Source organism: Carlito syrichta, unplaced genomic scaffold, assembly GCF_000164805.1.
Source record: "Carlito syrichta isolate Samal-C Ts95f unplaced genomic scaffold, Tarsius_syrichta-2.0.1 Scaffold138451, whole genome shotgun sequence".
NCBI classification, from domain to species: domain Eukaryota; kingdom Metazoa; phylum Chordata; class Mammalia; order Primates; family Tarsiidae; genus Carlito; species Carlito syrichta.
The window spans coordinates 521432-546310 of record NW_007082547.1 but is presented as its reverse complement, the minus strand read 5'-3'; the positions used below and the strand labels follow the sequence as shown (position 1 = coordinate 546310).

At 43.8% G+C, this 24879-nt stretch overlaps 1 protein-coding gene across 5 annotated transcripts in view; it reads right to left on the bottom strand.

Annotated features, from left to right (window-relative positions):
* HDLBP (high density lipoprotein binding protein) overlaps positions 1-24879 on the bottom strand; it is an 88678-nt gene that overhangs the window by 11330 nt on the left and 52469 nt on the right. For all 5 annotated transcript variants that reach the window (XM_008049848.2, XM_008049850.2, XM_021708461.1 and 2 more), the window contains 14 exons: positions 21401-21607; positions 20990-21205; positions 19559-19765; positions 19233-19340; positions 18045-18149; positions 17605-17683; positions 15024-15163; positions 13065-13169; positions 12823-12936; positions 11818-11904; positions 11556-11687; positions 5038-5256; positions 1773-1994; positions 1473-1691 (listed from right to left, as the gene is read on the bottom strand). In XM_008049848.2, coding sequence (XP_008048039.1) covers positions 1473-1691; positions 1773-1994; positions 5038-5256; positions 11556-11687; positions 11818-11904; positions 12823-12936; positions 13065-13169; positions 15024-15163; positions 17605-17683; positions 18045-18149; positions 19233-19340; positions 19559-19765; positions 20990-21205; positions 21401-21607 — 2160 coding nt within the window. The remainder of the gene's footprint in view (positions 1-1472; positions 1692-1772; positions 1995-5037; positions 5257-11555; positions 11688-11817; positions 11905-12822; positions 12937-13064; positions 13170-15023; positions 15164-17604; positions 17684-18044; positions 18150-19232; positions 19341-19558; positions 19766-20989; positions 21206-21400; positions 21608-24879) is intronic.

The window sequence follows — 24879 nt, the reverse complement described above, 5'->3', positions numbered from 1 at the left end:
ACACAGACACTCCCCTTCTCTGAGGATGTCCAGAGCTCTAGGTGCGACTGGGCGCCAAGGAAGAGGGGCATGGGGCAGGTTCTAGAGGGCAAGTCTCCTTAGATGTGTTACAAAAGACAAGGTGTCATCCCTGGAGGTGGTGCCACAACAGCAGGTGCATGGGACATTCTGACTTGTAACCTCTGATCTATGAGGAGCCATCAGGTTCGATTATTGGGAAAGGGCATATGTCCAGGGCCCTGGCAGAGGAGCACCAGAGAACACAGAGGAAGGAACACTCTCTAAAGGCTGTTTTAAGCTAGGTGCGGTGGCTCATGCCCATAATCCCAGCACTTTGGGAGGCCAAGGCAACATGGCAAGACCTCATCTCTACACACACACACACACACACACACACACAATAATTAGCCAGAGAAGTTAACATGGGCCTGTAATCCCCGCTATTTGGGAGACAGAGGTGGAAGGATTGCCTGAGCCCAGGTCAAGGCTGTAGTGAGCTGCAATTGTGCCACTGCACTCCAGCGTGAAACCTTGACTCTAAATAAACAGGCCGGGCTTGGCGGCTCAGTCTGTCATCCCAGCACTTTGGGAGGCTGAGGCGAGTGGACTGTCTAAGCCCACGGGTTCGAGATCAGCCCAGGCAACTTGGCGAGACTTTGTGTCTACAATTTAAAAAAATAAATAAATAACCGGACATGGCAGTGTGTGACTGTAGTTCCAGCTACTTGGAAGGTTGAGGTGGAAGGATCACTGGAGTCCAGCAGGTTGACGCTGGGGTGGCTGTGAGCATGCCACTGCACTCCAACCTGGGCAACAGAATGAGATTCCAACTCAAACTAAACTAAACTAAAATACATAAATAAATAAATGCTGCTTTAGAAAAGCTGACATGGCCAGGCACTGTTGCTCACGCCTATAATCCCAGCACTTTGGGAAGCCAAGGTTTACCTGAGCCCATGGGTTCGAGATGAGCCTGAGCAACTTGGTGAGACCTCATCTCTACAATAAATCAAAAAATTAGCTGGGCGTGGTGGCGTGCGCCTGTTGTTCAGGCTACTTGGAAGGTTGAGGCAGAAGGATCACTGAACCCAGCAGGTCAAGGATGCAGTGGTCGTGAATGTGCCACTGCACTCTAGCCTGGGTGAGAGTGAGACTCTGACTCAAAAAAAAAAAAAAAAGCTGACATTTCCATGTGACTTTTCCATTCACTGTGACATCCCCTCTTTCCCTCAATCTGTTCTCTTTCCTTCATAGAGAAGAGAAGAAAGCTGGTTGATCCTTTCTATAGATTGTATTTTCATTAAAAAGAATAAAAGGTGCTTCTCAAAGGCAGTATTGTCATCAACTCTTAGGAAAGAGGCCAGACATGCTAAGAAAGGAAGACAGCTCAAGAAAGCCCCTTCAGGGGAACATCTGCTCATGGCTTTGCTGAGCTGGTAATGGGAATCCACCTGAACCTCCTAGGCACCTACCAGATCCTCAATGATTTCCTGAATGCGTTTCTTGGCTGCCTCCACACAGTCCTTGGCGCCCTTGAGAGTGACTTTGTCGCTCTGTGTGCCGGAGCGTGGGAAGCTGACCATTACTCCACCATACTCCTCAGCAATCTCCCGCAAGACCTGGCCTCTTCGAATGACAAAGTGGCGGTGGTGCTTGGGGTCCACCAGCATGCAGTCTTCAACCACGTTATCCTGCAGTATTGAGAGAAGGAATGAAAGACAAACCACCCACTAACAGCATCAGCAGAGCTGCAGCCAAAGCCCACTTCCTACCAGGTTCTGGATCAAGGTCTCCAACTCCTTCTGCGCCTCCCGGACAGCATCCTCCTTTCCTATGATGGTGATCAGATCTTGATCCTTGTCCTCAGCCGCTGGGAAGATGATGCGAGCTCCGGTGTTGTCACGCACCTTGCGAATTTTGCCACCTCCTTTGCCAATGAGAAATTTGTGGTATTCTGGCTTGGCGCGGATGTCAACAGTGAAACTCTTGGTTTGCTGCAGAAACCAACCCCACAGATGTTAGGCTAACAATACCTGCCTGCACCACAGTGCAAGTGAACAAAAGGGCCTAGAGGACAGAGGTGTAGGGCTTCCTTTATAGTGTCCTGGTATTGCACCAACATGCCCAAAATGGGGCTAACATACCTCACCTAATCAAACAGACTTACACCTAGACAGACTATCCTCCTTTTCTCACAGCCATTGGAGAGATGCTGACAATGAAGAATCCTGCTTAGAATCCTGTCCTACTACACATGATCAATGACCAAACTTCTCCAAGCCATTTGTGATCTGCACAGGGGGACCTGGAAACATGCTGTGTGATGGTTCTGGCAAAAGTGGAGTGTATCCAGCAGAGCGGAAAGCATGCTGCCCCAGGGCCCACTACCATACTTCCGCTCTTCCCACCAGCTTCCAGACCAAGCATATGCAAAGTGCTCCCTGGGTCAGTCCTCCTTTCCTCCCACAAATGCTACAGATTAGTCCACATAAAACCAGCCACTCTCCAAGCTCAAGCTCAGAGAGACACAGGTCACCCATGGCAACAGTTAAAGAAGAGCCCTCAGTGGTCTCATGGTAACCTGAGGCCATTGTTTGACACCAAGAAATCAGGGTCCTGGAGAGACCCCTGACACTGTGACCGCATTAAGGACATCAGTGTCTTTGGCAGACTTATCCAGGAGGACACAAGAACACACTGCTCTACACAACTCAGATTCACAAGTGCTCCTCTTGCCTTCCTCCACACTGGAGACCTGGCCTACATGCATGAAGAATACAGAGGGGAAAAAAAAAGATCTGCTAGCATGAAACATTAAATAACTGAGCATTGGTATCTTTTATGTGCAGGTTTCATCAAACACCACTTAGATAAACTGCTACTCTTCAGACAAAGACACCCACAAGTAGCTGCATTATTTAAAAGCCAACATTAGGCAGATCCAATCTAGTAGTATGGTAAAAGACAACCTATCTAAAACAAATGGAGCTTACCCCAGAAATGCAAGGTGGGCTAAACAGTTAAAAAAAAAAGAAAATCTAACAAATGCATTATGAGCTGGGCACAGTGGCTCATGCCTGTAATCCCAACACCTTGGGAAGTAGAGGTGAGAGGACTGCCTGAGCTCGCGGGCTCGAGACCAACCTGGGCAACATGGTAAGACCTCATCTCCACGATAAATCAAAAGATTAGCTGAATGTGGTGACGTGCACTTGTGGCTCCAGCTACTTGGAAGACTGAGGCAGAAGGATCACCCTGAGGCCAGCAGGTCAAGACTACAGTGGTTGTGAACGTGCCACTGCACTCCAGCCTGGGCGACAGAGTGAGACTCCTACTCAAAAAAACAAAACAAAAAAAGGTATTATAATCATGACAGAAGAAGTAGAAAAAGCATCTGACAAAATCAAAATTCATTCCGCTGCCAAACTTTTTACAAACTCAGAATAGAAGGGAATTTGACAAAGAGTATCTACCAGTGACCTACAGATGACATCATATTGAATGCTTTCCTCCCAGGACCTTGCACAAGGCAAGCCTGTCCTTCCCCACCAAGGCTATTAGTTGCGGTAATGAAGAGCCTGAGCAATGCAATTAGATAAGAAATACAAGGCTTCTAAATTAGCGAGAAAGTTAACTGCCTATTAACAGACATCATGATATTTACATATAAAATAAGAATTGGTCAGGCTTGTTGGCTCATGCCTAGAATCCCAATACAGGGAGGCTGAGGTATGAAGATTGCTTGAGGTCAAGAGCTTGAGAACAGCCTGGGGAACACAGTGAAGCCCTGCCTCTTTAAAAAAAAAAAATCTATAAAAAAGCTACTAGCACCAGTAAGTGAACCTTATATTTAGCAGGCTCATGAAGTAAGGTTGGTAAACAAAAATCAAATGTATTTTCTTTTCTTTTTTTTTTTTTGAGTTGGAGTCTCACTCTGTTTCCCAGACTGGAGTGCAGTGGCTGCTCCCGGCTACCGCAGCCTCGACCTGCTGGGCTCTGGCGATCCTTCCGTCTCAGCCTTCCAAGTAGCTGGAACTACAGGTGCGTGCTACCACAGCCGGCTGATTTTTTGATTTATTGTAGAGATGAGGTCTCACCAAGTTGCCCAGGCGGGTCTCAAACCTGCGGGCTCAGGCAATTCAGCCTCCCAAGGCACGGGATTACAGGCTGAGCCACTAAGAAGGCATCAAATGTATTTTCACATGCTAGCAAGTGGAAACTGAAAAACACTGCCATATATAATAGAACTAAAAAATATAAAAATAGTTAGATCTGTTAAATATAACACAAAAATATACAAGATCTGTATACTAAAAATCATGAAATACCAACGAAGAAAAAGACTGGAGAGAAGTGACTGAAAGATTCAAAACTGTTGAGTTAACAATTTTCACCAATTTCACCTTCAGATTCCAACACAATCTCAATCAAAATTTGAGCCTATTTTCCAGAAATTGGCAGGCTGATTTCAAACTACATATAGACGGCAAAGGATCTAGAACAAAGCAATTTTTAAAAATAACAAAGTTGGAGGACCCAGACTCCTTGATTTCTAGACTTTCTATGAAGCTGTGGTGTCACCAGAAGAATCCAGAAACATAATCACAGATGGGTTCTGACCAAAGGACAAAGGCAGTTCAATTTCTGGGGCACTGGAAAATGAATTTTTATTGTTGTGGTCATATGACTGCATGTTTGTCAAAACTCAGAACAATACTTGAAGAATGGTAACTTTTACTATAAATCATATATGAAAAAAGACAAGCTCCCCCCAAAACTGAATAAGCCAAATAGCAAATTTCCTATATTGTATATGTAAGCATTTGGACCTAGAAAAGCCTTTTATTAATGGTAAAACCAAATAAGTATAAAAGTATATTATAAAGTTGTTTCCCAACCTGACCCAAAGAAGACACTTGGGATTTTTCACAGTGGGAAGAGAGAACACTGTGAGTAAGGATCAAGCTTCCTGTCAAGAGACTCCATGACTCCCCATCCCCAGGCCTAAGTGGAGCCCTGCCTGGGGTAGGCACCCACCTTCTCTTCTGCCAGGTGCAGAAGCTGCTTCTTGGCCTTCTCCACATCTGAGGATGGACCCCTGATGACAACTGTGTCGCTTCCTGAACCTTCCACAGGAAAGTGAATGTGGACCCCGCCGCACTCCTCCATGATGGAGCGGATGAGACGACCCTTCGTGCCGATGAGGGAGTTGTGCAGCTTGGCAGGAATTGAAACCTCTACCTCGGCTATGTTGGCCTGAAATGAAACACACAGTAGGAAGAGGAAGTTATATTTTTGTGTGGCAAAAAAGGGCTAGAGGAAAAGAGAGTTAAGTCATAGTATGGGAGATGCTTAACTCAGCAGAACCCAGAGTCCTTGCGAATATTGTTGGGGGTGGGGGGCAGTGGCACACACACACAGCATAGGAGGACTGTGATTTCAGACCAAACACAGTACTCTGCTTCTTCAGTTAGTTGGGGTGCAATATGCCTAACAGATAAACTTTTCGTATTAAAGAGAGATTCCAGCCAAGATGAAATAGTAGGGATTGAACTTACTGCCTAACAATAATTTATAAGATCCTGAAGACAGGAAACGAGGACATCTACGACTGCCTCAACTTGCTGCTGCAGCAAAGTGAGGTAAGGAAACTGCCAAGAGTTCGGGAGAGTGGCAAGGCAGTGAGAGAGTTTGAGGTCAGAGTCTAAAAGAAACAGCATAGAAAAAGAACTCCTGAGAACTGAAGACAACTCACTTTGTTGCCCAGGCTGGAGAGCAGTGGCACAATTACTGCTCACTGCAGCGTTGACCTTTTAGGCTTAGGGGATCCTTTTGCCTCTGCCTCCCAAGTAGCTAAACTACAGGCGTTTGCCACCATGCCTGGCTAATTTTTTGTAAAGACAAGGTCTTGCTACGCTGGATTTGAACTCCTGGGCTTGAGCAATCCTCTCACCCTGACCTTCCAAAGTGCTAGAATTACAGGTGAGCCTTGGAGGGGCTCCATTCACATATTGACATGCATAAGAAAATCACCTCGGGAAACAGAAAGAACCCCCAGAAGGATGACAGAAAACAGCGCCTGCAGCTCACAGTCAGGGCCTGGTACAGTATGTACAGTACCATCCTCAGCAGGCTGCACTTTCTAGGACATGTGGTATACTACACAGAAGGGTCCTATCTCAGTAGTGGAAAATATTTGGGCCTGGACTAAATACTGCTTTGATCCTGTCTAATAAACCTCAGCAAGTCCTAAAAAGAGCAAACTGTTTCAGAGTAACATCACAAAGCTAAAAAATATTTATAAGAATACAAAAATGTCCAATGAAAAAATACCAGAAATACAAAGAAATAGAAAAAAGAAAGCCGTAATGAAGAAAAGAAAATGGAAAACCACCCAGAAATGACACAAATGTTAGAATCAGCAGGTCAAGGACACTAATACAGGCATTTAGTCATACTGTTTATGGTCAAAAGCCAAAGGAAAGACTGAACATGTTAAGCACTGAAAACACAGAAAAGTCGGGCGCAGGGACTCATGCCTTAATCCCAGCACTTTGGGAGGCCGAGGTGAGAGAATTGCCTGAGCCCAGGGGTTCGAGACCAGCCTGGGAAACTTGGTGGGGCCTCATCTCTACAATAAATCAAAGAATTAGTGGGGCATGGTGGCGTGTGCCTGTAGTTCCAGCTACTTCAAAGGCTGAGGTAGAAGGAGCACCTGAATCCAGCAGGTGGAGGCTGCGGTGGCCGTGAGCGTGCCAACTGCACTCCAGCCTTGGCAACAGAGTGAGAGTTCAACTCAAAAAAAAAAAAGAAAAGAAAACATAGAAGATAAAGATTCAAATAAAACTTCTAGAGATGAAAACAACAATGTCTAAAATGAAAGACATTCTAGAAGGAATTAGGCAGATTAGATTTTGCAGAGAATCAGTTAAAGAAACTGATGGAGAAAACCAATACCATCTCTTCCCCAACCCAAATAAACAAAGTATCAGTATAAGACAACTAATATCCAGGTAACTGGAGCCCCTGAAGAGGAAGAAAGCAAGGTGTTAACAGAAAAAACAATTAAGAATACTGACTCAAAAATTTCCAAATTTAATGATAACTCTAAATTCACATATCTATGCTCAATAAATATCAAACCAAGAAACATAAAGAAAGTACACAAAGACACACCAGGTCAGGCGAGGTGGCTCACACCTATAATTCCAAAATTTTGGGAGATTGAGGTGGGAGGATTGCTTGAGGCAAGAGTTTGAGACCAGCTTGGGCAACATAGTGAGACCCTGTCTATACTAAAAATAAAAAAAAATAAAAAAAATTAACCAGGTGAGGTGGCATGTGCCTGTAGTCCTAGCTACTTGGAAGGTAGAGATGGCAGGATCGCTTCGAGGCTGTACTGAGCCATGATATGCCACTGCACTCCAGCCTGGGTGAGAGTGAGACCCTGTTTCTTAAAAAGACACATCATCACTTGCTCACAGCTGGTGATGAAAATCTTACAAGTAGGTCGGGTGTGGTGGCACATGCCTGTAGTCCCAGATACTTGGGAGGCAGAGGCAGGAGGACTAATTGAGCCTAGGAGTTTGAGGTTGTGGGGAGCTGTGATGGTGTCAGTGCAATCCAGCCTGGGTGACTGCATTAGACCCACAACTCAAAACAAAAACAAAAAACCTTAAGAGAAGCCAGAGGTAAAAGACTTGTCATGTACAGAAGATCAAAGCAAAGGACAATATCAGATTTCTTATCAGAAACACTGTGAGAAGATGCTTGTGTAGTTCATAAGCATGATGACTGAGTTTGCATGTGCATGTGAGACATGTCACCCTCAAACCTTGATACATCGGTGTATCACTTGTTTGACATGAAAAAAACGGAATGTGAGAAGATAATGATGCAAATCTTTGAGAGTAAAAAATAAAACAACTAACTTAGAAATCTATATCCAACAAAAATATTTTTCAAAAATGAGTTAAAAAATTTTCATATATACAAGAAGTTAAATAATTACCAGTATATATACATCATGCAAAATGTGAAGAGACACGCTTCAGATGGGAGTGAAAACACGAATTCACACAAAGAAATGAAAAGCTCTAGAAAAGGTAACTATGTGGTTTACATAAGATTTTTAAGTTATTTAAATTTATTTTAAAAATAATGAAGTGAAGCCGGGCTCGGTGGCTCAGCCTATAATCCCGTGCTTTGGGAGGCTGAGGTGAGTGGATTGCCTGAGCCCACGGGTTCCAGACCCGCCTGGGCAACTTGGCGAGACCTCATCTCTGCAATAAATCAAAAAATTAGCCGGGCGTTGTAGTGCGTGCCTGTAGTTCCAGCTACTTGGAAGGTTGAGGCGGAAGGATCGCTGGAGCCCAGCAGGTCAAGGTTGCGGTGGTGGGAGCGGCCACTGCACTCTAGTCTGGGTGACAGAGTGAGACACCAACTCAAAAAATAAAAATAAAAAATAAAAATAATAATGAAGTGTTTTCTTTCTTTTTTTTTCTTTTTAAAAAAAGGTTAACAATGCATTGTGGGGGTTATAATGTGTAAAAGGTATAACCACAAAGTAAAGGCTGGGGGCAAAGGGAATGGAAGTAGTACAGTGCTATAAAGTCCCTCTGCTGTAGGCTGTGATAAGTTGAAGATGTACACTAAAATTCCAAAACAGAGAGTTACATCTAATAAGCCACCAAAAGAGGAAAAAGGAGCCGAGCTCGGTGGCTCAGCCTGTAATCCCGCGCCTTCGGGAGGCTGAGGTGAGTGGATTGCCTGAGCCCGCGGGTTCGAGACCCGCCTGGGCAACAAGACCTCATCTCTACAATAAATCAAAAAATCAGCTGGGCGTGGTAGCGCATGTCTGTAATTCAGGCTACTCGGTAGGCTGAGGCGGAAGGATCGCCGGAGCCCAACAGGTCGAGGCTGCGGTGGCCGGGAGCGGCCACTGTACTCCAGTCTGGGCGACCGAGTGAGACTCCAACTCAAAAAAAAGAGGAAAAAGGAATCAAGAAACAAAAGAAAGGGACAAACAGAAATAGCAAGATGGTAGATTTAAACCCAACCACATAAAATAACCACATCAAGATGCCCAGGCGCTTGTGGGGTGATGGTGGTGGTTGTTTAAAAGGCAGAGTTTCTGTTTGAGAGGATCAAGATGCTATGAAATGGATAGGATGATAGTTGCAAAGCACTGTGAATGTACTTAATGCCACTGAAATACATCCTTAAAAATGGTTAAGATGATAAGTTGTTATGTGTTTTACCACAATTGAAAGGAATAACTGCAATAAATGCAATTTAATCACACTTGTTAAATATGTGCTATATAACATGTAATATGTAATCACAAATGTAATTAAATAGAAATATTATAATCTAAAAGGCAGAGACAGATTTAATTTAAAAAGTGAGCTGCCAGCCAGGCACAGTGGCTCCGCTTGTAATCCCAGTACTTTGGGTGGCTGAGGCAGAAGGATCACTTGAGGTCAGGACTTCAAGACCAGCCTGGGCAACATAGTGAGACACTATTTCTGCAAAAAATTTTTAAAAATCAGTCAGGTGTGGTGGTGTGTGCCTGTAGCCCCAGCTACTTGAGAGGCTGAGGCAGGGGGATTGCTTGAACCCAGGAGTTCGAAGTGACAAAGCTGTGACTGCGCCACTGCACTCCTGTGTGGGTCACAGAGATAAACCCTATCTCAAACAAAACAGAAACAAAGCTGCCAAAAAAAACCCCCACTTTAATTCAGATAAAACAGATTTCAGGCCAGGTGGGCCTAGTGGCTCACTCACACCCATAATCCCAGTACTTTGAGAAGCCAAGGTGGGAGGACTGCTTGAGCCCTGGGGTTCTCAGACCAGCCTACGCAGCAGCAACAACCACAACAAAATTACAGGTGTGGTGATGCACTCCTGTAGTCCCAGCCAGTAGGAAGGTTGAGGCAAAAGGATCACCTGAGCCCAAGACTGAACCCAGGACATCAAGGCTGCAGTGAGTCATGATGGTGTCACTGTATCCAGCCTGGGTGACAGAAAGAAACCCCCCCCCCAAAAAAAAAGACTTAAGAACAAAGAATACTACTAGGGGAAAAATGTCATTTCATAATGGTACAGATTGTATAAATTATAAATGACAGAGGTGATTTCAGTATAGACAGTAAAAGGATAATATGGGAATATTATAAAAACTTTATGCTAATAAACTTGACAACTTGGATAAAATAGATAACCCCTTGAAATTCATTAATTACAGTGGCCAGGCTCAGTGGCTCAGCCTGTAATCCCAGCACTTTGGGAGGCCAAAGCAAGTGGATTGCTGAGCCCGCAGGCTCAAGACCAGCCCAAGCAACTTGGTGGGACCTTGTCTCTATAATTAGAAAAAAAAACATTGGCCGGGCATGGTAGTGCATGCCTGTAGTTCCGGCTTCTTGGAAGGCTGATGTGGAGGGATCGCTGGAGCCCAGCAGGTCGATGCTGGGGTGGCTGTGAGTGTACCACTGCACCAGCAGCCTAGGTGACGGAGTGAGACTCCAACTCAAAAAAAAAAAAAAAAAAAAGACAGACACTAATTACCAAGCACACACAAAGAAACAGATGATCTATCCATACAGTAAAATAGAAGATGATTATATTTTCTTCCATTAAAAAATTAACATGCAATAAACTGCACATATTTACAGTATACAATTTGATAGTTTTGACATACGTATGCATCCAAAGAATCATCCTACAATCAAGATAATGTATACTCCAACAATGTTCCCTGTTCCTTTGTATTAGTCTCCCTTCATCCCACTCAGCGTCCCTCAAACCCCACACCCTCAAGCTCTGATAATCTGATCCACACAGTAAAATATCACCCTGCAATGAAAAAGAACAAAGCAATGATATAGGTGACAACATACTTAAACGTCAAAATATTATGCAAAGTGAAAACAAAAAAGAGTAGTTAGTATTATGATTCCATTTACACAAAAACATAGAAAATCCAAACTCATGTATTGTGGCTGAAAGCAGATTAGGTGTTGCCTGGGGATAGGGAGTTTGAGGGTGTGGGGTTTGAGGGATGCTGAGTGGGATGGAGGGAGACTAATACAAAAGAGCAGGGGACATTTTTGGAGTATATATTCATTACCTCGATTGTAGGATGATTCTATGGATGCACACATATGTCAAAACTATAAAATTGCATACTGTAAATATGTGCAGTTTATTGCTTGCTAATTTTTTAATGAAGAAAATATTGTAATCATTTTCAGATATGATATTCAAGTAGTAGAAAAATAAAAAGAAAGAACATGTCTAATATTAATAAAACAAAAACCCAGTCAAATGTTACTGCTGCAGGTCCGTGTGGTAAGTAAGCATCATGAGAGATAAAAGGTGAAAAACTGCTAACCAACCAATAACACTGCCTGGATTTAAAGCTGTAGTCTTCCATATCACCCACATGAGCTGTGCTGGCCCCATGACTCAGAATGACTCAACCCCAGGCTAGAGCCTCAGAGGCTCTGTTAAGAGATTTTACCCAAGGATCTCCATTATGAAACATCTCCCATTACCAGGTCTTTCTGAATAGACAGAATCCTGCTCCTGGCAGCTTCACAGTTGGCTCGCTTGCCTGTGATGATAATGGTCTCTGAATTGCTATTCTCTGCTGGAAGATCGATCTTGGTGTTGCTTTCTTCACGAATCTACAGGGAAAGATAATGAGAAGCTGACTGGAGTCTTCCTGGAGTAGAGAAACAGGTGAGCACAGATGAAGTGGTACGAGCTGAGGGGACAGAACAAGAAGAGCCAGGATTCAGGGGAAAAGTTGGTCACCTTTTTAATGTTTGCGCCTCCTTTCCCAATAATGTTCTTGTGAAACTGTTTGAAGATCGGAACAGAAATTGAATAGCTATTTTCCACCTTAAAGACAAAAAAGATGGTACAATTACCTCCATACTAGAGACCAAAGTATAGTATCCCTTCTATCCGTAAAGGTGGTATGAATATGACTGGGCACTGGTATTGGCAAACATATTCAGATCCTACTTTTCTCCTCATCCATCTGACCTTCAGAGGTTTGTCATGAGGATAAGTAAGATGATTTGTCGAACAACCAACTAACCCAGCATGTCATAGTCAACTGATGCACTTTTCAGTTAAGAGGGAATCCATGTCACATGCCAAGATAAAAGCCAACTGAGGACAGGGCTCAGAACACACATCAAGACTGCACAGACTCTGGTACTCTTGGAAATTTGGCACTGGGCAGTGACATGGCAGCAGTTCACAGTGCTGGGAGTTCCCTACCATCACTTCTCTCAGAGCAGCCATCAACTATGTTGAAGTACCCTTGAGTGACCATGGAAACATGTGGTTCACGGATTTCATGGATCCTTCCCAACCATTCCTCTCTATATTTTTCCAAACCTGTTCCCATTTCAGTTTTTGAGGAAAATAATGTATCAGCATATGACTCCTCACTTAACTTGTGTTATATATCGTCTTCTTGCTGGATGGGAGAATTTATCTATTTAGCTATCTGAAGATTCCTCAAGGAAACGAGGTATCTGGACATGAGGAAAGGGGACTGTCTCCACTTGAATTCCACAGAACTGAAGTGTTGACAATTACTGCCAATCTAAACATCTAGGTGTTAAGAGATGCCACAACCACTTTTCTCAAGCCCCTGAGACAGTAGAGCAGCTCAGTGCCTAAGTGCACTTCTCAAAGCAGAGCTCCTGGGAATGAGAATGAAGAGTTCTGATGGGACACATGCCTCCATTGACCCACCCACCCCAACTCTGTCACACAACAAGAAATATACAACATTCCTCCTACCAGATCTGCCACCATCTTCTGCATGTATTTTGTGCATTTTTCCACCTCATTCTTGGGCCCTCTAAGTTGGACAATATCACTTTTTTGTGCTGGGTCTGGAAAGTTGATGATAACCTAGAACAAATCATCAGGAAACTGAGTTTGATTATTAGGAAGGACAGGATTCCCAAATACCAAATATTTCTAACACGTGACTCAGATTACTCCTAGAGAATTAAAGAATGTCTCTGGAAAAGCTTTACCTCTGGGAATTTTTCACGAATTTCACGGATCCGTTCACCCTTCTGCCCAATGATTGTGCGATGAAATCTTTGCTCAATGATTAGATCCTTGGTACGCTCATTTTCCTAAAATTATAATAAGTAGATGATGTCATTTATCACAAGCCAGGTGAGCAACTCCCTTCACACAGGAGGTATCAGGAGGCCTGGGCACAGCCCTTCGAGGCTGCTGTTATAGTCCAGCTGCTGCTAAGCAGCAAGTGAGGGGTCTCCAGGTAGCACCTGGCAGCATCCCCTGGGAGCAACAGGCCAACAGAAAGTGCCCTTACAAGATGTGTGCTTTCTCCAACAATCACTACACTCCAAATTACACTGGGTACACATTCCTTTGCTAAACAAAGTACAATTAAAGAACCAACTGTAGGACCTTTCATCCTCAAGTGCTAGCATGGTAGCAGTAATCTAAAAAGCAACTCAGTGAGCACTTCCATTTTAACAGGAATGAGAGGTGAACTCATTTCTTCTACTTGGAGATTTAGTGCTCTGTGTAGCAGGGAGTGATCCCTCCTGAATACAATTATGTACTTTTCCTGTGTGCATAATTAAGAAAGAATGCTTAACACATGGCAGTGAACCCATATGGTTCTTAACCTCCTCCACAGGTCCCATTCAAATGTCAGAAGAAACACAGAAAACAAAGTAGAGCTGGAATCCAGGGATGCACACCCTAAGCCTATCAAATGGTTCAAAGAATTCCCAGAGACTTTGGATCAGATTAGTATTGTCTGACAGTGAAATAAGGGCTCGGCAATCGGAAATTCAGTATAGGCAAAGGACATTCCAGAGCAAGGAACCCTGGAAGATGGCTACGATGAGGACGCCAGGAGGGCTACAAAACTGGGGAATGAGCTCAGGGAAGGTCACAAGCAATGTGAGCCCACACCATGACCAGGATTATAGTTCAGGGAGATAAAATAGGTCCGCCAATTTGAGACTCCAGACGTAAATACTGGGGTGAAGACAGTGAACAAAGAATGCCTGAAGTAAGTGAATGAGAGGGAGGAACGCTGAGGCCTGTTCCTATCCCATGCAGGCAAAAGTACTGCTACAAGTACTTACACAGTATTTGACCTCTCTGGATTCCTTTTTTTTTTTAAATTGAGTTGGACTTTCACTGTCGCGTAGGCTGGAGTACAGTGGCACACTCCCAGTCACCAGCAATCCTTCCACCTCATCCTTCCAAGTAGCTGGAACTACAGGCACATGCTACCACACCCAGCTAATTTTTTAAAAAATTTATTGTAGAGTTGAGGTCTCACCATGTTGCCCAGGCTGGTCTCGAACCTGCAGGCTCAGGCAATCCTCTCGCCTTGGTCTCCCAAAGTGCTGGGATTATAGGCTTGAGCCACCATGCTCAGCCTTCTCTGGATTTTTAAAGACAACCAGTGACTCAAGTACAGCAAGTCTGAGACACACTGTTGCATGGCTGTGGGCATTTGACCCATGGAAGCAAGAGCACTTGTAGCTTGGCACAGCATGTGCAAAATGGCAGCACTTTACCCAGGGTAAAGGGTAACAGCCTCTGTCCCGGGTTTGCAGGTAATGATGCGGCAGTGATTCTCAACTTTGGCCTTACATAAGAATCATCTGAGATGGCTTTAATAATCCAGAAATGTCCATCACAATCTCTGGAGTTGATACCCAAGCATCTGGGACCCTGGAGTGTAGCCAAGGATGAGACCCTGCTGCACAGCGCTCATGCTTTTCTAGTATACCATATGGTCATGGAGACAAGATCTGTTGGTGACCTAGAAAGGAAAAAAGATATATAGCTCCTGAGGAGCCAGACTGGCTCCAACTCAACATGGGATTTGCTGACTTCCATTCTCCAAGGCCAGACACTTCAATATGCTACTCCTTAGAGGGAGCAACAGATGCAAGGCCAGTGCCTTTGTGTCAGGCCTGGGCCATAGGGCTTACCATGCGAGACGCAAGCTCCAGTAGCTCCCGCTTGGCCTGCTGCACGCCCTGTGGATCTCCCTCGATGCGAATCAGGTTGCTCTTCTCACTATCAGGAGGGATGCGCACAGACACCTTGTACTGGTCTTTGATTCTGTTTACTTAGAAACACAAAAAGAAACACATCTTGGACAGAGAACCTACAATATTCCACCAAAGATTAACAAATAGTTATGGCTAAAGCCCTGAATAACTTTATCAGTCATTCCCATTCACCAAAAATGACAGTAAGCTTCCAAAATAAGAATTCTCATTGTCTAAAATTTAGCTGTTATAATCTTCCCCTGGATTGCAAGGTTTCTGTAGCATGGGCTCATAGCCTTGACCACAAGTTGGCAATGCCCTGAGACCTTCAAATGACTGATGGCTGGGACCACCCACAATCTGAGATTCAGCTAGTCTGGGGCTTCAGAATACTTAAAAGATCCCAGGCTTCTAATGCACAAGCTAGTTTGAGAATTACTATTCTCAAGTTAAAAAATTACACACACTAAGTAAAGACAAAAGCACCAGTGACATCTAAGAGACTCATGGCAACAATGTTGCTGCCTAGAGACTCCTTTGTGAGCTCGGATCCAAACTGAGCTCTTCACTATCTCTGCAAGATAAGTACAGCTGCAAACCTCCTGCCTCCACTTTCTCTGGACAGAATCTAGTGTCCTCAGTTTGAGATCCAGGTCCCCCCCAAACCCTGGAGAAACCTTATCACCAAGAAACAAAGCAGGCATTTTGCCCACTGGGTAGTCAAGGAAAGCCATGCTAACTGGAAGGACCATCAAGAGGGCTCTGTGCATTGCTTCCAAACACATGCATGTATAGGGGAGGCAATGAAGCAATGAGTGATAGGGACTGACATGAAGATATGGCTGTTCCAGAGTGGAACACAAGGCAAAAAGAGCAAAAGACACAGGAGTTGGGCAGTAATTAGAGTAAGGAAGAAAATGAGGGTTAAGAACTGGATCAGAAGAAAACAGAACAGACATAACTCAGATCACACTAAGTTAAGTTGTAAAATTCTAGGGAGCAGAAAACAGAAGTTAATGTCTTTTTTTGTCTAAGTAAATACTACAGTTAGCCAAAACAAACAAACAAACAAGCAAACAAAAAAACCCCCACAAAAGTAAGTTTATGGTATATGCATGGGTCAGGCAGTGTACAAAAACAAGCACTGACTGAGGTCACTCTGTGCCTGTAGATTCCCCATTATGTAAAATGCCAAAGAACTTAAGACTGGTACCAGAGAGTTTACTGCGACACAGGCCACAGCAGAGCTGACAACTAATTACACAGGTGTCAGTCAGGTTTACATAGGTCGAGTTCCAAAAACCCAGGAAACAATCCTTTGTCCACAGAGTAATCCAGTAATGGGGTGTGTGTTCACCCTGTGGACTGTTTTCAGAATATACAAGGACTGATGTACGGGTACAGCCATGCACTTAAACTAAGTGAGGGAGGTTTAAAAAATACCTTCGGACTTGCAGCTGAGTGCTCACTTAGCATGTTTCTGATGTCATCGTATACTTGTGCTATACCTACAACCTGATACCACGAAGTTAAACATCAAACCTGGACTGACATGTTATTCCATGTTCAACAGAATCCCTCCCTGAGTTGTTTCACTTGGGCAGGAATCTATAAATTTCTTACTTCTGACTGAATTCTAGATTAGTCATTTCCATGTTTAGTAGAATGCATGAACACTAACAAACTGGTGGGCTAAACTCAGCAGGTCTGGTTGAAATATGAAGAGGATCTAAAGAAATCTGGAATTTATAATAATTGTATCTATTCTTATAAATTTAAACTTCAGTCACCTTCAAAGTAAACTCTGTTTGATGCAATACACCTATCAAGATGCCTTTTTCACTGCTCAAAACGTTTCGAAGCCTTTTAGTGCTTCTGTCATTTTTGTTTTACCTCCTCCATGTTGGCAAAACATTTCTCTGAGGATTTTTTCATCCAAGGAAAAGCAAAATTGCTAAGGGTAAGATGGGGTGAATAGGGAAGGTGGGGCATGGGGAGGATCATGTCATTTTTGGTCAAAACACTCAGCAATATGTGGATAGGTGTACTGGTAAACCACTCATCATGAAATGGACAAACACATTCAAAGAATCTGGAAAAAAATTCACTGAAGCAAATGCAGCCTATCACAACAACGCTAGCTGGTGTACTGATGTTGGTGGGTTCCTAGAACACTTGCCTAGTGGGGAAAGCCTGTACTAAAAGGGGCCCGCCTTCCAAAAATTTTTTTTTTGGGGCCCTTCCAGTATGAAGGATGCCTTGGGCATAACTCCACCATGGCCTTGTGGGTTCTCCAGGAAGGGTTGCTCATGGATTTCTGAACATAATGGTTCACCTGTAGGCCAAATAGCTCTAAACCAACCACAGCCCCAAGGGGAAAGGAAAATGGCATCTTTCGGCAGGTAGAAGAGAATGTGCAGTCAGAAACTCCATGACCAGCAGCACTAGTTCTCATAGATGATATCCCTAAGGGTCACAGGGTGCCCTGGTCTTGCTGCCATCAGTCAGCCTCACTCACTGTTGGCACCGTTCTTCCCAATGAGGTGTCTGTGGAACTTGTGATCGATGTTAATTTCTACATAGTCCATCCGGTTAATCTGCAGGAGGAGCACAAGGTCCACGGATGTGACTGGTTACTCAAACAATGAGTCAGAACCCAAACCTAGAAGCCTCCATAGCTGCCTTTTCCAACCACTCCACTGTCAGGGATTGTTACAAGACTAACTCTGGCCCCCTTGAAAGAACCCTTCTTCCAAATAAGGTTTCTTCTACCCATGACTCTTCTGAGACTTCAGCCAGCTTCTAGTTGTTTCAGAACCTATTACTCACCCAACTAGGCCACACGGTGGTGTTTATGCCCAACCACTTGGGATTTCACTTAGAAGGTGACTGCCTGTGTCCACCTTACCAGAGCCTCCCTTGTCACCTGCACACAGAATGCTCAAAAGGGCACCTTACCAAATCTTTGACCATTCCTTCGATCTGTTCCTGGGCCACATTTACATCCTCTGTAGGGCCTTCCAAGGTGATCTTGTCCTCACCCTCTGTGAACTCAATGTGAACCTAACACACCAAAACAAAAGAGATGGCTGAGACTAAATGGCACAGCTGCAGTATCCTCAGCTCCCAGTATACAACTGGGCAACTGGGTTTTGGTCCTAGCTAACTGTCTGGGTAGCCATGCGCATCTGTGAACCTCAGAGCCCAAGGGTACTCCCCTGGGGCAGCAGCTGATCCCAAATTGCTTCATATAAATGTAGAGGAGGGAGGGTCACAAACACCAGGCAAAATTGAAAGCAAGGGTTGAGGAGACCCATTACCATGGAACTAAATATTGTGGTCTAATAAGCTTTCCTTTCACCAAGAACACTGTGCTTGTCCCAGAGCAACTAACTTAAAAGTACACAAATACTGCCATGCCATTGTTCATGTGTTCATGCGTCTTCAACTTTTACAAGACCTACTCCTTTTTGGTTGCATAAAGAATGAGACATCAGGGACAAAATTTTAAACAATGTACACCTGCCCTAAAGGTGGTAAATAACTTGCTCTACATGGACAAGGCTGTTGACCCTCCTGGTAAGTAACAGTCAAGGTGAGGAGTAGAAGAAGAGTAACTGGTTCCATGGATCAATTACATCTGCGTGAACTAGGAGAGTGAAGTCAGAAAAGAGTAAAATGACTAAAACATAAATTAGAAACTAAGTCTAAACAGAACAGGAACAAAACGTGATGTCTGGGTTCTATCATTTCCTTCCTATTAAAGTTTCCTGGGTGCTACTATCTCCACTGGTAAACTGAGAAGGCTTTAAATTCACACGTAACATAATTTGTATACACGTTTTACTCTTCAAGCTATCATGAAGTTATTTTAGCATAATAATTAACATATGTTTCTTACGATAGTTATTAAACCTAGTAATACACATCTTCTCTGGCTAAGGACAGAAGAATGGCATAGACATCTAAAAACATTTATTCTGCTATCCTTTGCTAACCATGGAAACTGTGTGCTAAGCAGGACAAATGATTTTGAAAAAAATGCCGTACTCTTCAAAGGTCACAGGACAAACAGTCACAAAACAGTATCAGAAATGGGATGATAGAAAAACAGATAAACCTAACAGATGTAAAATGTTTCCTTACCTTTGGCATCTGCTGAGTGATTTTGGCCAGATTCTGCCCTTTCTTGCCAATGATGAAACGGTGAAGCCAGGAAGGGGCAGCAACAGAGGAGACAGTGAAACTGTTGGCCTAAGAAAAATGGGAGAACAGCTACAGGTTTGCAGAGCTCAAGGTTAGTCATGTCAAAACAAAAGCCAAGTCGTTCACTTGGGGCTGAGAGGTAAGTGCTTCCCCAACCTGGGCACATTCATTACGTCAAGGCCATAGGATTTAATAATTAAGAGCTAGTCCATAAAAGTTCCTCAGACTTCATAAAAGAGACACACTTCAGTCTTGGAGGCAGTTACCTTGGCATAGACTTCAGTCAATGCCTGTCCTAATTTTTCAGGCTCTCCTCGAAGTATCACAGTCTCAGAGATGCTATCTGAAGGTGGGATCTCAACAGAAACTCCAGTTCTCTCCAGGATTTCCTGCAATGAATTGCCCTTGGGCCCAATGACATACTTGTGCTGAGATTTCTTCACCTCCACAGCAATGGTTGTGGTCTTCTTTTTCTAAATAAGAGTATCATAAGTGTAGTCAAAGGGAAAGACCTTTGAAGCAGAACATCACCACCCAAAAAGTAGCAAGCAAGACAAAGGGGCCCCAGACCCTAGAATTATAGATGTTGATCCCCCAACAAGTGACAACCCTGACTAGCCAATCCACAGAAACTCCACTTCTCATGGATTAGACTCTTCCCCCCTCAATCTACTTATTCTAAAACGGATAATTTCATCCCAAAACACTTGAAAACACTAAATTCTTTCCTCAAATTAAGGAATGAATTTTAGACATCAAATTCACCAACTGGAGTTAACTGCTTAGTCAAAAATGTGAACAACTCTAAGCCGAACATTTGCCCCTGGAGCAGCTCCAGTTGGCAGCCTGCCAGTACAGTCAGAGGCCCGGACAGGGATATAGAGACTGGACAGCGAGGACAACTGCCCTGCAGAATGTCCAACAGTTGGGAAGGAAGGTATGGGCACCAATCTAATACTGAAGAGGAAACACAATAAGCATCTTGATCAACGATAAAAAGGTAAGGGTCAGAGCTGGGTCTCAACCAAATCTTCAGACTCAAATCTCAGTATTTTTTTTTTTTTTGAGTTGGAGTCTCACTCTGTCACCCAGACTGGAGTGCAGTGGCCAATCCCAGCCACTGCAGCCTCGAACTGCTGGGCTCCGGCAATCCTTCCGCCTCAGTCTTCCAAGTAGCTGGAACTACAGGTGCGCACTACCACGCCTGGCTAATTTTTGATTTATTGTAGAGATGAGGTCTCAACAAGTTGCCCAGGCAGGTCTCGAACCCACGGGCTCAGGCAATCCACTCACCTCAGCCTCCCAAAGTGCTGGGATTACAGGCTGAGCCACTGAGCCCAGCCTTTTTTTTTTTTTGAGTTGGAATCTCACTCTTATCTCCCAGGCTGGAGTGCAGTGGCACCATCACAGCCAATGCAGTCATGACTTGCTGGGCTTAGGCGATCCTTCTGCCTCAGCCTTCTAAGTAGCTGGAACTACAGACGCAGTTCTAGCCGCCAGCCCAGTTAGTTTTTGTGATTTATTGTAGAGACGAGGTCTCACCAAGTTGCCCATGCTGGTCTCGAATCCCCAGGTTCAGGCAATCTTCTCATCTCGGTCTCCCAAAGTGCTAGGATTACAGGCTGAGCCACCATGCCCACCCTAAATCCCAGTCTTTATTCCTGCCTGTGGGGAACCACCTCCTCCAAACCACATACCTTTTCTTCATAAATCTTCTTGATACGAGCCACGGCCTGAGCCAACTGTTCCTTCTCTCCAGTAAAGACGATTTCTGTCCGATTCACACTGGGTGGGGGGATGTTGATGCGAGTCCCTGTCTCTTGCATGATTTCGCTAACGAGTCGATTGTATGGCCCAGCAATGAAGGGGTGGAATGCCTTCTCTACTTCTAGCCTCTCCACAGCACGCTTGTCCTAGAAAGGAAAGAATGGACTGATGAGAACAGGGCTTTGACAACCTGGGGACAGACCGGGCTTTGTAGGGTCAGAGCTGCCCCCAACACCACCAACTAGGCCTTTAAGGGTCACCCCAGGACATGGCAACCTATGAACAATGTGGTCTGCATTGAGCAGGCAGGCAGGAGTGCAGGGTATTCACATAAGTCTTACCTGCTCGGCAGAGATGAGTAAGACTTCATGGCGAGCTTTCTCAATGCCCTCTTTGGTGCCAGTGATCTTGATCTGATTGCTGGGGTCATCTGGGCGTGGGATCTGGATTTTGGTTGCAGTTTTTAGCTCCAAGTCTTGCAGTTTCTCTCCATTTTTGCCAATAACAAAGCGATGGTGTTCTTTGGGAATGGCAACAGTTGCTGAGGCCTATAGCAAAAAGAGAATAAAAGAAAACAAAAATATTTGCAGAATCTAAAAAAGCATATTTTTCCATGACATTCTCTCTAGTTGGAACACCATCCTTGCCTGTTTTTGCCTACCAACCCCAATCCCTCTGTTAGAACAGTGTGAGTTCAAGTGTACCTGCACTGGTACTTCACATCTGTTAGATTATATCCCTCAAAAGGAGAGAAAACACAATAGCCACAAAGGTTGGACAGGAAGAAGCATATGACTGTATACCCAGGAACCCAGAAAAAACTATTACTTATTAAATTGTTTATTGCAGAGAGAAAATACTAGAATCCAGAAGTCACAGCCTTAATTTTTACAAACAACAATCAGTTATAAGACGCAATGAAAAATAAGACACATTTCCAATAAGCACAAGAAAAAAAACATAAAACAGCTCAGCCTGTAATCCCAGCACTTTGGGAGGCTGAGGCGAATGGATTGCTGAGCCCATGTCTTTACAATTAAAAAAAAAAAAAAAAAGTAGCTGGACGTGGTAACGCGCACCTTAGCTCCAGCTACTTGGAAGGCTGAGACAGAAGGATTGTTGGAGCCCAGCAGGTTGAAGCTGGAGTGGCTGTGAGTATGTCACTGCACTTCAGCCTGGGCAACAGAGTGAGACTCCAACTCAAAAAAAAAAAAAGTTAGAAAACATCCCTTAGAAGATCTAAAAGAAAGCCGGGCTCAGTGGCTCAGCCTGTAATCCCGCGCCTTGGGAGGCTGAGGTGAGTGGATTGCCTGAGTCCGTGGGTTTGAGACCCATCTGGGCAACTTGGCAAGACCTCATCTCTACAATAAATAAAAAATTAGCCGGGCGTGGTAGCGTGCGCCTGAAGTTCCAGCTTCTTGAAAGGCTGAGGTGGCAGGATCACCAGCTCCCAGCAGGACGAGGCTGCGGTGGCTGGGAGCGGCCACTGCACTCCAGTCTGGGCAACAGAGTAGGACACCAACTCACAAAAAAAAAAGATCTAAAAGGAGGTTTAAATCATAAAGATGCCAATTATCCCAAGATTAATTAAAAATATTAATGTAATTTCAAACAAAAAGTTGCTTATAAAGTTGCATGATAGAACAAGCAAGAATAGAATAGACAGGAAAACCCTGAAAAGGAATAGTGCAGGATGGAGGTGGTAATAGCAGTAACTAGATGTTAAAACAGAAAACACTCACCATTAACATAGGAAGTATTAGTGTACAGAGACACCCACTGACTAGAAATGAAAACCCAGAAACAGACCTAAGTCAATAGGAACATTTAGGACATGATAAAAGCAGCCGCTCAAGTCATTGGGAAGAGTGTCTTTTAAAAATGATGCTGACAACTCAACAGCCATGTGGAAAAAGGTGAAACTGGATCAGTGCCTGACTCCATTTGCAATACATTCCAAATAGACCAGAAACTGACATATAAGAACACTCTTACAAGCACCAGAAGAAAATATGGATAAATTTTCTTATGATCTGGAAGTGAAAAAAACTTTCTTAACAATGACTCAAAATAATACAAGATTAATAAAGAATAAAATTTCCACAAAGCAAAACACACCAAGATCAAAAAACAAATGACAAACTGGAAACAATGATCTGTTAACGTGTATTACTGATGAAGGATTTTTAAAAGTTCTAACACGCTAAGCTCCTGAAAACTGAGCAAGATGAATACATTGACAGAAAACAGGCAAATGAGCATCTCACAGAAAAAAAGTAAAAGGCTCTTAGACATCGATAAGACGCTCAGTCTTGTTTATGAGAAAAACACAAATTAAATGTTTATTAGGCTACCTCTCAGATTGGCAAAAACCAAGTATATAAGAGCCCGGCTCTTGTAACGCTACTGATGAGAGTGAAAACTACTAATCCGTAAGAAACAGAATTTAGCTGTAGATGGTCAAATTCCATATATAGCCACCCTCTAACACAGCCATCTCACTTCTAGGAATCTATTCCAAGATACACTAGGTAAAATAGAATATAGCACATACATATGATTTTTATTGTGACATAATTCTTTTTTTGAGTCAGAGTCTCACTCTGTCACCCAGGCTGGAGGGCAGTGGCATGCTCACAGTCACCGCAGCCTCGACCTGCTGGGCTCAGGCGATCCTTCTACCTCAGCCTTCCAAGTAGCTGGAACCACAGGCATGCGCCACCATGTCCAGCTAATTTTTCTTGATTTATTGTAAAGATGAGGTCTTGCAAAGCTGACCAGACTGATCTCAAACCCGTGGGCTCAGGCAATCCTCTCAACCTCGGCCTCCCAAAGTGCTAGGCTTATAGGCGTGAGCCACCGAGCCCCACCATGACATAATTCTTAACAGCAAAAGTCTGTACACCACTGAAATTCCCATCAATAGGCGTGCCTAAATAAATAATAGTACATCTACAGAATATTGTATTGCTGTATAAAGAAATGAGGAAAATTACTACTTACTTATATGCAGACACCTTCAAAAAAATAGTAAGGAAAAAAAGGTGCAGAACAGAGTTGATAGCAAGCTGTATTTTGCATCTATTCTTAAAGACAATGAAGGATAAACCAGGACAAGGAATTGTCACCCACAAAGTGAGGGAAGGAATGGCAGGCTTGGGAGATTTCTCTGACTATACCTTCTTCTTATACAGCTTTGACTTTGCAAACATGTTGAAATAACTTTCCAAGATGGAAAATATAAGGAAACAAATGCATCTAATTATGTCAATATGATAGGATAAGTCCCTCAAAAAGAATTACTTCAGGACTGGGTATGGTGGCTCACGCTTATAATCCCAGCACTTTGGGAGGCTAAGGCAGGACTGCTTAAGCGGCGGAGGCAGAAGGATTGCCTGAGCCCAAGAGGTTGAGGCTGCAGTGAGCCATAATTGTGCTACTGTGCTCCAACCTGAGATCCTGACTCCAGAAGTTCTGACAACCCACTCATAAAGTGCACTCATGGGATCTAGATTAGAGTCTCCAACTGCAGTGTCCTACACAAAACATCCAGAGTTCATAGAGAAACAGTTAATTCAAGGTCTGTGGAAGGAAATATATAAGATTAGCCTGACATATCTTTTTTTTTCTTTTGAGTCAGAGTCTCACTATGCTGCCCAGGTTAGAATGCAGTGGCACACTCACGGCCACCATGGCCTTGACCTGCTGGGCTCAGGCAATCCTTCCACCTTAGCCTTCCAAGTAGCTAGGACTACAGGCATGCGCCACCATGCCTGGTTAATTTTTTGATTTATTGTAGAGATGAGGTCTTGCCAAGTTG